The 14,102-nt window shown below is 57.9% G+C and overlaps 1 protein-coding gene across 1 annotated transcript in view; it reads left to right on the top strand.

Annotated features, from left to right (window-relative positions):
- The first annotated feature begins 1,518 nt into the window (after positions 1-1,518).
- Positions 1,519-14,102, top strand: part of PCNX2 (pecanex 2) — a 40,927-nt gene continuing 28,343 nt past the window's right edge. The window contains exons 1-12 of the mRNA XM_084868648.1: positions 1,519-1,724; positions 3,855-4,060; positions 4,786-4,906; positions 5,550-5,586; positions 6,384-7,496; positions 8,602-8,755; positions 8,932-9,077; positions 9,717-9,810; positions 10,738-10,870; positions 11,884-12,029; positions 12,657-12,810; positions 12,904-12,936. Of these exons, the coding sequence (XP_084724774.1) occupies positions 1,572-1,724; positions 3,855-4,060; positions 4,786-4,906; positions 5,550-5,586; positions 6,384-7,496; positions 8,602-8,755; positions 8,932-9,077; positions 9,717-9,810; positions 10,738-10,870; positions 11,884-12,029; positions 12,657-12,810; positions 12,904-12,936 (2,490 nt within the window). The 5' untranslated portion in view covers positions 1,519-1,571. The remainder of the gene's footprint in view (positions 1,725-3,854; positions 4,061-4,785; positions 4,907-5,549; positions 5,587-6,383; positions 7,497-8,601; positions 8,756-8,931; positions 9,078-9,716; positions 9,811-10,737; positions 10,871-11,883; positions 12,030-12,656; positions 12,811-12,903; positions 12,937-14,102) is intronic.

The raw sequence follows: 14,102 nt of genomic DNA, 5'->3' as shown, positions 1-14,102 counted from the left end.
ACCTGTTCTCCAGGGACACTCATTTGTATAAAAAAGGTTTAGAGAAAGCAATTTAAAGAATAAGCAAGAACAGTCGCCGACAACACACACACACAATACACACGTCACAAGACATGAGGGGGAGCCGGGACCGGTTTGGCTCAATGGATAGAGCGTCGGCTTGGGGACTGAAGGGCCCCAGGTTCGATTCCCGTCAAGGGCATGTACCTTGGTTGCGGGCATAACCCCAGTAGGGGGTGTGCAGGAGGCAGCTGGTCGATGACTCTCTCTCATTGATGTTTCTCACTCTCTATCCCTCTCCCTTCCTCTCTGTACAAAAATCAATAAAATATATTAAAAAAAAAAAGACATGAGGGGAAAGGGGAGCTGTCATTTGGGGTCCGGCTTTCTGGAGTCCGGAATTCACCCTTTGTGCAGAGCCTTTTCCTGCTTCGTAAGACCAGCCACTGGACTGACTGCCTTTCACTGTATCAGGAGCAGCGTGCTGGTGCCACCCAGTGTTACAACGGAGTCAAGACCACTCTGCTTTAATATATATGCATATTTTTAAAATTGACTTCAGAGAGGAAGGGAGAGGGAGAGAAATGGAAACAATGATGAGAATCATTAATTGGCTGCCTCCTGCATGCCCCCTACTAGGGATCGAGCAACCTGGGCATTTGCCCTTGACCGGAATTGAACCCCGAACCCTTCAGTCCGCAGGCTGACCATCTATCCACTGAGCCAAACCAATCTGGGCAGACCACTCTGCTTTTGCTTATTCTTTCCCCCCAAGGATATGTTGTTATTGATTTTTAGAAAGAGAGGAGGAGAGAGAGAGGAGAGAGAGGGAGAGGGACGGGGAGAGGGAGAGAGAGAGAGAGAGAGAGAGAGAGAGAGAGAGAGAGAGAGAGAGAGAGAGAGAGAGAGAAGAGAAATTTGAGAAATTTAAAACTATTCCCCCAGCTAAAACCGGTTTTGCTCAGTGGACAGAGCATCATCCTGTAGACTGAGGGGTCCCAGGTTCATTTCCAGGCAAGGGCATGGACCTTGGTTGCTGGCACATCCCCAGTGGCGGGGTGTGTGTGTGTGTGTGTGTGTGTGTGTGTGCAGGAGGCAGCTGATGGATGTTTCTCTCTCATCGATGTTTCTAACTCTATCCCTCTCCCTTCCCCTCTGTAAAAGAAATCAATAAAAATACATTTAAAAAAGGGGGGGGGCAGGGAGAGAGCAGAGGCTGAAGACGAGTGCCCGGAGGTGTCACCCCGCACCCCGGGGAGAGCTGTGCACGGATGGGGGGTATGGGGCGGGCGCTGGGCACAGCCGCTGGCACATCGTCCTAGCGGCCGCGCGGTGCATCCTGGGAAAATCCTTCCTCCCGCGGCCATGGCCATGGCGCTCACCTGCCGGGAGGCAGCGGCGGGCTCCGGCGCCGCGGGCCGCGCATCTGGGCAGGAGGGCGGCTCGGGTGGGGCGCGGGGCGGCGGAGGGCGCTGCGGAGCCCGCGGGGGCGCGGCCCGGGGGCGGCGTTAGCGCTGAGCGGGCGCCGCAGGCAGCGGGGGAGGGGGGCCCCCCAGCCCCGGGCCGCGGACATGGGGTCCCAGGTGCTGCAGCTGCTCCGCCAGGGCGTGTGGGCCGCGCTCACGGGCGGCTGGTACCACGACCCCGAGCACAGCAAGTTCACCAACAGCTGCCACCTGTACCTGTGGCTGTTCCTGCTGCTACTGCCGCTGGCCCTGCATCTGGTGAGCGAGCGGGGGCCTGAGGCCGGGGGGTGGGATGGAGGGGGGACAGGGTGGAGGGGGACAGGGTGGAGGGGGACAGGGTGGAGGGGGACAGGACGGAGGGGGACAGGGTGGAGGGGGACAGGGTGGAGGGGGACAGGACGGAGGGGGACAGGACGGAGGGGGACAGGACGGAGGGGGACAGGACGGAGGGGGACAGGGTGGAGGGGGACAGGGTGGAGGGGGGACAGGACGGAGGGGGACAGGGTGGAGGGGGGACAGGGTGGAGGGTGACAGGGTGGAGGGGGGACAGGACAGAGGGGGACAGGGTGGAGGGGGGACAGGACGGAGGGGGACAGGGTGGAGGGGAGACAGGGTTGGGGGGGACAGGGTGGAGGGGGACAGGATGGAGGGGAGTCAGGCTGGGTGGAGGGGAGACAGGGTGGAGGGGGGATGGGATGGAGGGGGGATGGGATAGAGAGGCAAAAGCTACCCCAGCCGCTGGGCCTGCCTCCTGAAGGACAGCGCTGGCTCTGATACTCAGGAGGTGTGACGGGGAAGGTCAATGATTCTCCCTCATCATGGCTGTTCCTTTCTTTCTTTCTTTCTTTCTTTCTTTCTTTCTTTCTTTCTTTCTTTCTTTCTTTTTTAAATATATTTCATCGACTTTTTACTGAGAGAAAGGGAGAGGAAAAGTTAGAAACATCGATGGGAGAGAAACATCCATCAGCTGCCTCCTGCACACCCCCCACTAGGGATGTGCCCGCAACCAAGATACATGCCCTTGACCGGAATCGAACCTGGGACCCTTGAGTCTGCAGGCTGACGCTCTATCCACTGAGCCAAACCAGCTAGGGCTCATCATGGCTGTTTCTGTCTCTCTCTCTCCCTCCTCTCTTTTCCTCCCTGAAATCCATAAAAATACATTTAAAAACAACAACAACAACAACAACAAAAAAAAAACCTAAAGAAGTGACTCACCAAGGTCATTGGCTTGGCTGCCTGCACGTCTGCCTGCTCCCTCCCCTGCCTGCACAGCGGGGTTTGCGGGAAGGGGATGCAGCGGGTGATGGGGTGGGGGCCCAGACCCCGGCCTCCCACAGCCCTTTGATTTGTCCGTTTGAAGTAGGATCCCTCTTCCTGGGCCCCCGGGAAGCGGTGTGTTCTCACCGGGCACCGTGCTATTTATAGCCCGTCCCCGGGGAGCCAGCATGCGAGTCTCCAGGCTGCTCCGGAGATGAAAAGTCATCCCGTAAGTTATCAATACGCCTGATGTGGTGTAAAGTGGTGCAGTCACGTGGAAAGCAGGATGGCGGGTCCTCAAAACATGAATCAGGCCCCGCCGGTGTGACTCAGGGGCTGAGCGTCGGCCTAGGAACCAGGAGGTCAGGGATGGAGTCCCGGTCAGGGCACCGGCCCGGGTTGCGGGCTCCATCCCCAGGGTGGGGCGTGCAGGGGCAGCTTGTCCCTGATTCTCTCTCAGCGTGGCTGTTTCTCTCTCTCTTCTCCCCCGCTCCCTTCCTCTCTGAAGTCAATAAAAAAAATATATTTTTGAAAAATTAAACAGAATTACCGTAGGACTCAGCCATTTCACATCAGATTATATTGTACATTTAAAAGCAAATTGAGCCAAAACCGATTTGGCTCAGTGGATAGAGCATTGGCTTGCGGACTGGGGGGGGTGGTCCCAGGTTCGATTCCGGTCAAGGGCATGTACCTCTGTTGCGAGCACATCCCCAGTGGGGTGTGTGCAAGAGGCAGCTGATCGATGGTTCTCTCTCATCGATGTTTTTAGCTCTCTATCCCTCTCTGTTCCTCTCTGTAAAAATCAATAAAATATATATATATAAAAAAGAAAGGTATGCAGAAGCCGGTTTGGCTCAGTGGATAGAGCGTCGGCCTGCGGACTGAAAGGTCCCAGGTTCGATTCCGGTCAAGGGCATGGACCTTGGCTGCGGGCACATCCCCGGTAAGGGGTGTTCAAGAGGCAGCTGGTCGATGTTTCTCTCTCATCGATGTTTCTAACTCTCTATCCTTCTCCCTTCCTCTCTGTGGAAAATCAATAACACATATTTTTTTTAAAAAAGAAAAGAAGAAAAGGAAGGGAGACCTATAAACACGTGACCCTCTCCTCTCTCCTCTCTCCTCTAGGCGCTTCCTCCCAGCGCCTTCGCCGTGTTTCTCTACTGCAGTTCCGTGGCTCTGCTCTTCGCAGTGATCAAACTGGTCAGCTACCGCCTGCACCTCATGTTCGATGAAGGGGAAGCCGTTCGGCGAAGGCCCTCCCGGAAGAGGGAGAGGCCCAGCAAACACAGAGAGGCCAGCAGCGAGCACACGCCGAGCCACAAGACCCCCAGGTAGCACGCTGACTCCGGCGTCGGCGCCTCATTTAATCGTTTTCATTCGGATTAAAATATGTATTGATGCTGCCACCTGTTTGGCTCGGTGGATAGAGCGTCAGCCTGCGGACTGAAGGGTCCCAGGTTGGTTACAGGTCAAGGGCATGTGCTTTGGTTGCGGGCACATCCCCAGTAGAGAGTGTGCAGGAGGCAGCTGGTCGATGTTTCTCTCTCATCGACGTTTCTAGCTCTCTGTCCCTCTCCCTTCCTCTCTGTAAAAAAAAAAAAAAAAAAAAAAAAAAAAAAAAAAAAAAAAAAAAAAATCAATAAAATATATTTAAAAAATAAAATAAAATATTTATTGATTTCAAAGAGGAAGGGAGAGGGAGAGAGAGGTAGACACATCCACGATGAGAGAAAACCATGGATCAGCTGCCTCCTGCACGCCCCACCCTGGGGATCGAGCTTGCAACTGGGCATGTGCCCTGACCGGGATTCGAACCCTGGGACCTCCTGGTTCACAGGTCGACGCTCCACCCACTGAGCCACACCAGCCAGGCACATGTCTAATTTTAAAGTCACGTCCGTCTATGACTCTGTCTTAAACACTTAATCTGCATGCGATGGTCCTGACGCAGTGGAGCCTCGGGGAAAATGGTCCGGGGGGGGGGTCCCAGGTTCGAACCAGTGACCCGGTTCTGATGGCTGACTCCTCTGTTCTTGTGTCTCTCCTGTGGGATTAGCCATACCCAGCTGGCCGGCAGCGGCAAGAAGGGCGAGTGCGACCGGAACAGCTGCACGCCCCCCCTGGGCTGCGGCTCTCCAGGCCGGAACCCCAGCTCCCACCGCTCCTCGGGGCTGCCGGTGAGTGTCGGCTCCCCCAGTCCCCTTCCCCGGGGCCGGGAATCCAACCGGGGACCCTTCAACCCGCAGGCAGAGGCTCTACCCACTGAGCCACACGGCCAGGGCCTATGCTACATTCCTGCACGCACCTCCTCTCTGGCTGGTTGACAGTCCCGGTATGATGAAGGGCCATTCCTAGGAGAACTCCCTTTTATCACAGATGGAGGATGTCTCCATGCCGATGATTCTGCATTTTTTAAAAAAATATATATATATTGTATTGATTTTTTTTATTATTATTATTTATAGAGAGGAAAGGAGAGAGATAGAAAGTTGGAAACATCGATGAGAGAGAAACATCGATCGGCTGCCTCCTGCACGCCCCCACACCGGGGATGTGCCCGCAACCAAGGTCCATGCCCTTGACCGGAATCGAACCCGGGACCTTTCAGTCCGAAGGCTGGTGCTCTATCCACTGAGCCACACCGGTTCCGGCAATTTTGCATTTTTTTTTTTTTTTTGCCCATCTTACTGGAAGCGTGAGCAGTGCGGTGACGGGAGCGTCTCTTCCCCACAGGCCACCGGGCAGGGCAGTGGCTGCTGACTGCCGGGAAGGGGCAGTGAGCTGAGCCGTGTATTGATTGTCCTTCTCTCATTTCTTCAGGAGCTGCCTGCTCAGGAAACCGCGGAGGACCTCAAAGGTGAGTGCATGTGGCCGGCAGTCAGTGTCTCCTCACAGCACGGCCCCCCGCGGAGGGAGAAATGGTGTCGGGAGAGAGAATCCCAGCGAAGTCGTTGGAAATGCGAGCTGTGCCTGAGACGGCATAGTTATCCTTTTACTTTCTTTCTTTTACTCTTCGTTTTTTATTTATTTTATTTTTTATTTTTAAACAGATTTTATTGATTTTTTTTACAGCGAGGAAGGGAGAGGGATAGAGAGTTAGAAACATCAATGAGAGAGAGAAACACTGATCAGCTGCCTCCTGCACACCCCCCACTGGGGATGAGCCCGCAACCGAGGTCCATGCCCTTGGCCGGAATCGAACCTGGGACCCTTCAGTCCACAGGCCGACGCTCTATCCACTGAGCCACACCGGTTAGGGCTGCTCTTTGTTTTTTGTTTTTTTTTAAACAAAACAAAACATATTTTATTGACTTTTTTTTTTTTACAGAGGAAGGGAGAGGAAGAGAGAGTTAGAAACAATGATGAGAGAGAAACACCGACCAGCTGCCTCCTGCACACGCCCCACTGGGGATGTGCCCGCAACCAAGGTCCATGCCCTTGGCCGGAATCGAACCTGGGACCCTTCAGTCCGCAGGCCGACGCTCTATCCACCGAGCCACACCGGCCAGGGCACAAAGCTGATCTTTTCCCAACAAGCACCCATGCGCTGTGGCGCTGCTGCTGTTTCCAGCTTGGTCCCTATCCGGTCTCGGCCTGGGCCATTCTCCGTGCGTTTCCAGTGCTAATAAAGTTGCTCTTGTTGTTGGATGGCAGGTGTCATTCTGGCAGACGACCAACCGGTGGTGACCCCGGCGGCGCCCACCCCACCTGGCGCCCCCAGGGACAGCTCCCCTCCTTCCAAAGCCTCGGTGCCGGGAGCCGGGACCCCGCCGGCCGGACGCCCGGAGCCGGCCGGGGCCGGAGAGGACGGCAGAGGGCGGGCCGGAGGGGGCAGGGGGCAGCTCCGTCTCCGCCACCGGTCGGAGGGCGGCCTGGAGCGCCCCCCGAGGGAGCGGCCGCACCTGTCCGCCTCCCACTCGGACCTGCAGGACACGGGGAGCGAGAACCCGGTAACAAACCATGATGCCCAGGGCCCCGCCCGGGAGCGGCCGCCCCGGGAGAGCCTGAGCCGCAGCTGGCCGCAGTGCCACACCGGCACCCCCCGCCCTGGGCACCCCCCGGAGGACCCCTCCCGCCGGGCGGACCCGCCCTTGAACCTGCAAAGGGATGTCTCCGAGGGCGACCTGGCCGTGACCCTGATGGCCGCCTCTGCGCCCGGGGACCCTCGGAGCCCCCGGCAGGAGCCCATCAAGATCGTCATCACCATGAGCAGCGCCCGGGGCTCCGAGACCGACCTGGAGAGCTCACTCCCCCTGCAGGGGGGCGGCCCCGAGGGGACCACCCCCGGGGGGGCCGGCCCCCCCAACCTGGAGCAGAGAATCCCCGTCATCACCCTGGAGCTGCCCGAGGACCGGGGCGCGGACCAGGGGGCCCCCGAGGAGAGGTGGACGGCGGAGGCCCAGGGCCCAGGACACCCACCCCGGGACCCCGAGGCCCCCGGGGGCGAGCGGGGAAGGGCCGGCCCGGCCAGCCTGGACCCCTCGACGTGCAGGAGCAGCCAGGAGAAGCGGCACGCCCGGGTGCTGAGCGTGGACAGCGGCACCGAGGTCCTCCTGAGCAGAGGCCCCGCGGAAGGCGGGCAGGAGAAGGAGCGGGCCATGCCCACGTCCAAGTCCGACCTGGAGGCCAAGGAGGGGCAGGCACCCAACGAGTCCAGCTTCCTGGAGTTCGTCTCCCTGCTGGAGTCCATCAGCACGGCCACCGTGGGGGCGGGCGGCCGGAGGCGCGGCCCCGCGGAGCCGGGCAGGGAGGGCCGGCCGCCTGGAGGTGAGTCCCACCGGGGGAGACGGAGGGGGAGATGGAGGGGTCTCTCCCTGTTGTCTGCCTCTGTGATTTGGTATCTGCCTCTGAGATTTTGTGTTGTGCCTGGTGGGGGCGCTGGCGTTTGCGGAAGGGGCCAGCCCTCACTAGTCCCTGCCTCAGGACAGGACCGTGAGCATCAGAGCTTCGGTTTGGAGGAGGTGTGAGGAGAAGCGATGGATCCGTTTTTGTTTTGTTTTTTAATTTATTTTTACTTTTAAAATATATTTTTATTGATTTTTTTACACAGAGGAAGGGAGAGAGAGATAGTGAGTTAGAAACATCAATGAGAGAATCAGCTGCCTCCTGCACACCCCCCACTGGGGATTTGTCTGCAACCGAGGTCCATGCCCTTGGCCAGAATCGAACCTGGGACCCTTCAGTCCCCAGGCTGATGCTCTAGCCACTGAGCCACACCGGTTTTTGGCATATTTTTGTTTTTTAAATATGTTTTATTGATTTTTTTTTTTTTACAGAGAAGAAGGGAGAGAGATAGAGAGTTACAAATATCGATGAGAGAGAAACATCCATCAGCTGCCTCCTGCACGCCCCCCACTGGGGATGTGCCAGCAACCAAGGTCCATGCCCTTGACCGGAATTGAACCTGGGACCTTTCAGTCCACAGGCTGACAATCTATCCACTGAGCCACACCAGCTAGTGCCCAAAAATGTATTTATGAAAAATTTCTTTAAAAAAAATATATTTTATTGATTTTTTACAGTGAGGAAGGGAAAGATATAGAGATTCAGAAACACTGATGAGAGAGAAACATCGACCAGCTGCCTCCTACACGCCCCCCCCAACCCCCCACTGGGGATGTGCCGCAACCAAGGCACATGCCCTCGACCGGAATCGAACCCGGGACCCTCCAGTCCGCAGGCCGACCGATGCTCTATCCACTGAGCCAAATCAGCAGGGACCCAAACACGTATTTAAATGTGCTCTGAATTCCCGGGAGCCATTCCGAGGTCCTCTCTGCCCTTGTTTCCGTTTGGGCTGCTTGTGTCCAAACTCTTTCGGGTTCATTTCCTGGTCCCATCCCATATGAACACGTGAAGCCACGCTTTGCAGACCACGGCTCCCAGGAGAGGAAGAGCGAGACCGTGGACCGGGGACGCCACGCCAAGCCCGGGAAGCTGGACGCGCAGAGCCAGGAGCACGCCAGCCCCAGCCCCAGCCCCAGCCCCAGCCCCGCGCACACGGAGCCCGCCAAGGTCACGGCCCTGTAAGGACAGCGGCCTGCCTGGCCTCGCCCCGGGGACTGCGGGCGCGCCCCCTGAGGCCCTGTGTGAACCCCGTGTGTGTGTGTGTGTGTGCGTGTGTGTGTGTGCGTGTGTGTGTTTGTGTGTGTGTGTGTGCGCGTGTGTGTGTGCACATGTGTGTGTGTGTGTGTGTGTGCAGTTTCCAGGGCCACAGGCAGAGGCAGATCATCTACCGGGTCACGTCCCAGCAGGACAGCTCCGTCCTGCAGGTCATCAGCGGGCCCGAGACCTCGGGGCAAGAGGAGATGTCCATGGACGCCATGCACGTCTTCATCGACGGCCACGGTGAGCCTGCGGTGTGATGGGACGGCGCTCAGCCACCGGAGCCACACAGGCCGGGGCCCACTTTTTTTTAAAAAATATATATTTTATTGATTTTGTACAGAGAGGAAGGGAGAGAGATGAGAGTTAGAAACATCGATGAGAGAGAGTCATCGATCAGCTGCCTCCTGCACACCTCCTACTGGGGATATTATGCCCGCAGCCAAGGTACATGCCCTTGACCGGAATCGAACCTGCGACCCTTCAGTCCGTAGACCGACGCTCTATCCACTGAGCCACACCGGGTTTCGGCCAGGGCCTGCTTTTTATTCAAGCAGTTCCATACGCGCTCCTTCTAACGTAAGAAAGGTAGAGTTACAGCCGGCACCGGTTTGGCTCAGTGCATAGAGCGTCAGCCTGTGGACGGAAAGGTCCCGGGTTCGATTCCAGTCAAGGGCATGGACCTTGCTTGCGGGCACATCCCCAGTAGGGGGTATGCAAGAGGCAGCTGGTCGATGATTCTCTCTCATTGACGTTTCTAACTCTCTACCCCTCTCTCTTCCTCTCTGTGAAAAATCAATAAAATATATTATAAAAAAAAAAGAAGAAGAAAAGAAAGAAAGGCAGAGTTACATTCTTTGCCGGAATGCTGTGTGTTCACAGGAGAGATTCGGTCCTGCTACTTAAGGTCTGGGACTCAGAAAGACGGCCCGGCCCAGCACCAGCCGCCGAGCCACGACGGCCTCTCTCCCGCCGGGTGAGTGAGCTCTGTGCCCGGGGATGTATGCGGTCGCGTGGCGGCTGCTGACCGAGCTGAGGCGGGGACGTGGCTGTGCGTGGCCACTGGTAGGAGTCCACGTGTGGGTTTCGTGTGGAAAGAGAAAGAAAACCTGTACCGGCCCCGGCGTGGCTCAAGGGTTGAGCTTGGAGTCCCCTCCTCTGCCCACCCCCCTGGGAAGCAGCGGGGACGCAGTGGGGTTCAGCTCCGATGGTCACAGTCCCGGCGGCGGCCACTTGGTGGCGCCCAGGCCCCGCGCTGGCGGCCCGGCCGGCTCCCCCTCTGCCCGTCCGTCCGTTATCTCACACGCACAGATGCATGTCTCTGTCCTAACAAAAGCAGAGCTGGCTGTTCCCAGACTGTAACACAAGAACCCCTGTTTAAAAGTCTACAGAGCAGGCCCGAGTTTTCAAAAGGGCGCTGCTTTATTTATTTATTTTTAAAAAATATATAGTTTATTGGTGTTTTTTTCACAGAGAGGAAGGGAGAGGGATAGAGTTAGAAACATCGATGAGAGAGAAACATCGACCAGCTGCCTCCTGCACGCCCCCCACTGGGGATGTGCCCGCAACCGAGGCACATGCTCTTGATCCTCACTGATGTTGCTCTCTCTCCCTCTTCCTTCCTCTCTGATATAAATAAAAACTTAAAAAAAAACAAAACACACACACACACACACACACACAGAGAACGTGAAGGCTGTCGCCCTAGACGGCCTTGGGGGGCTCCTGCACCCCGATAGCCTGGCCTTCCCCCCGGAAGTGGCTCTGCATGCACCCTGCCACCCTCCCTGGCCCCGCCGCCCGCAACGGGGTCCCCGGCGCCCCGCGCTGTGTGTGACACGCTGACCCCGAGCCCAGCAGCGGGTAACCCGGCTCTGTTCCCCCCCACCCCCCCTTTCCGCAGAGACGCCCCGGTCAGCTCCTCCAGCTCCAGCTCAGGGAGCCCCGACCCGTCCTCAGGAGACGCCGCTCTGAGCCCGCTGCAGCAGCAGCTGCTGCTGATGGTGGCACAGAGGACGCAGCCGGCCAGCCCCCGGGTACGTCTCCCCCCTGCCCCCTCCCCCCCGCCCCCGCCCCCCCCCCCGGAACGTCCCCCCTCGCTGTGCGGAGCCCCCCGGAGGCAGGCGTCGGAGCCCGGTGTCCAGGGCATGCTGGCAGCGTGGGGCAGGTGTGGCCCGAGAGGGACGTCCTGGGCCGGGGCCGTGTCACTCCATCCGTCCAGGAGGCCCCCACGTGGCAACGCAGCCACATTTTGGAAGCCGGCGAGGGAGGCAGAGGTCTATTTTAAACACGTTGGGTTTAAGAAGGACAGTCTCGCCGAAACCAAGTGTGGCTCAGTGGATAGAGTGTCGGCCTGCGGACTGAAGGGTCCCGGGTTCGATTCCGGTCAAGGGCATGGACCCCAGTGAGGTGGGGGGGGGGCGTGCAGGAGGTAACCGATCCATGGTTCTCTCTTATCATGGAGGTTTCTATCTCTCCCTCTCTCTTCTTCTCTGAAATCAATAATAATAATAATAACAATAAAAAACAATAATAATTAAAACAACGAAAGTGAAACAGTAGTATTGTGAAGCGGTGAGCAGAGGGCGTAGCATCGTGGAAGCGAGGTGCGTTGGTTTATGAACTGTGTTGGTTTACGTTCCAAAACATGAGCATCTGCTTTTTTAAAATATATATATATATATATATATTTTATTGACTTTTCCACAGAGAAGAAGAGAGAGGGATAGAGAGTTAGAAACATCGATGATGAGAGAGAAACATCCATCAGCTGCCTCCTGCACGCCCCCCACTGGGGATGTGCCCGCAACCAAGGCACATGCCCTTGACCGGAATCGAACCTGGGACCCTTCGGTTGGCAGGCCGACGCTCTATCCACTGAGCCACACCGGCCAGGGCGAGCATCTGCGTCTTGTTCTCGCACACGACGAGGTGCCTCTCGGGCGGCTGCACATCCGTGTGAACCGCCTCTCTCTCTCTCTCTCTCTCTCTCTCTCTCTCTCTCTCTCCCCCCCCCTTCCCCCACCCCACCCCCCCCCCGGCCTGGCAGCACCGGAGCCAGGATCTGGAGGCCTCGTCCTGCTCGTCAGCCCCGGGGAAGTTCAGCCGCGACCAGTTCTACAGGTTCCTCGTCTTCCCCGGCAAGAGGGTCAAGGTCTGGTACGACCGCCTGGCGCTGCTGGCGCTACTGGACCGGTAAGGGGGGGGCCGAGGACACGCCGGGCGCGGGGCCGGCTCAGGGCACGCCCGTCGGGGGGGACGCGGGTCCCTGGGGTTCTCGGGGACACGCTCAGGTCGCACACGCGTGTGCTGTGAACCTGCCGGCGCAGTGCGATCCGGACGAGGAAAGGCGCGGTCGCTCGGCAGTTAAAATGGGAGGCGTGAGCCGAAACCGGGGTGGCTCAGTGGATAGAGCATCGGCCTGCGGACTGAAGGGTCCTGGGTTCGATTCCGGTCAAGGGGATGGACCTTGGTGGCGGGCACATCCCCGGTAGGAGGCGTGCAAGAGGCAGCTGATCGACGATTCTCTCATCGATGTTTCTAACTCTCTATCCCTCTCTCTTCCTCTCTGTAAAAAAAAAAAAATCAATAAAATATATTAAAAAAATAAAAATAAAAAATATATAAAATGGGAGGCATGAGCCTGACCGGCCGGCCTGCGTGGCTCCGTGGCTGAGCGTCCACCTAGGAACCAGGAGGCCACGGTTCGACGGTTCGATTCCCGGAGGGAACCGCCCGGCGGCCGGGCCCTCTGCTCGGGGCGCACGCGGGGTTCTCCGGGGACAGACGACCAGGCCCCCCGCGCCCCCTCTGTCCCCGCAGGACGGAGGACATCAGGGAGAACGTGCTGGCCGTCTCGCTGGTCGTGCTGGTGTCGCTGCTGGGCTTCCTGACGCTGAGCCGCGGGCTCTGCAAGGACCTGTGGGCGCTGCTCTTCTGCCTGGTGATGGCCGGCTGCCAGTACTCCCTGCTCAAGGCAAGCGCCCCCGCCCCTCCAGTCTCCCCCCGGCCCCCCGCCGCACCCTCAGCCCCCTGTCGCTGACGCAGGCCCTTCTGCTTCGCGTTCCAGAGCGTCCAGCCAGACCCCGCCTCGCCCATCCACGTGAGTGTCCGGGGGGACAGGCTGCGTGTCTGCTCTGCTCGGGTGGGAGACAGGGAGCGGCCAAAGGCTGCTCAGAAGGCAAAAGAGAGCCCGGCCGGCCGGCGTGGCTCCGGGGCTGAGCATCGGCCTAGGAACCAGGAGGTCACGGTTCGATTCCCGGTCAGGGCACAGGCCCGGGTTGTGGGCTCCATCCCCAGGGTGGGGCGTGCAGGAGGCAGCCCGTCCATGGTTCTCTCTCATCATGGATGTTTCTCTCGGTCCCTCTCCTTTCCCCTCTGAAGTCAATGTGTGTGTGTGTGTGTGTGTGTGTGTGTATGTGTGTGTGTGTGTGTGTGTATGCGGCCCTATCCACTGAGCCAAACTGGTCAGGGCAGGGCCCTGGTTTCCATTTTTTAATGCTGAGACCGTATTCCCGCCCCCATTCATCTATGACCTACTCAGGATTCAAGAGGAAATTTCACCCGCTCGCAGCTGTTCCGTGAGGACCGAGCCGGGACTCGGGGCCAGGCCTCGCCAGCCCCCCGTGGACAGCCCGCCCCTCCCCCTTCCTATCAGAGGGTGGTCTGGGAAGAGGGCCGCTGCTGCGACAGCGGCGGCCGCGGTTTAAATTGCGTTTCTAAATATAACACGTTCGAGGCGGCGGCTGAAAACTCACGTCTGAAACCCCACCGCTTTCATCTCTCCTTGTTATACGCAGAGCCGCTCATGGATTGCAAAACTACTCCCCCTACCTCATTAAAAAAAAAAAAAAAAAAATGTATGTTTTTATTGGTTTCTAGAGAGAGAGGAAGGGAGAAGGAGGGAGAGATAGAAGCATCCACGATGAGAGAGAATCATAGATCGGCTGCCTCCTGCACGCCCCCTACTGGGGATCGAGCCTGCAACCCCGGCATGTGCCCTTGACCGGAATCAAACCCGGGACCCTTCAGTCCGCAGGCCGACGCTCTAGCCACTGAGCCACACCGGCTCTAGGGCTTTTAAAGACCTGGGAAAAGGAAGCCCACAACATGCAATTCTATTTCCTACGAATAGTAAAGCTCTGCATAGACCATGCAGTTTAAGCTCCTGGTAAATTGGCAGAATCTGAGAGGGCAGACATGCTTTTCGATGTTCTTATTTGACAGAATCAGCATCCTTCTCCCCCCCCCCCCCCCGCCATCACTCCC

Source organism: Pipistrellus hanaki (genome assembly GCF_964339955.1).
Source record: "Pipistrellus hanaki genome assembly, chromosome: 20".
NCBI lineage: Eukaryota > Metazoa > Chordata > Mammalia > Chiroptera > Vespertilionidae > Pipistrellus > Pipistrellus hanaki.
Note: the sequence above shows the minus strand (reverse complement) of the source record. Positions and strands in the feature narration are given on the sequence as shown.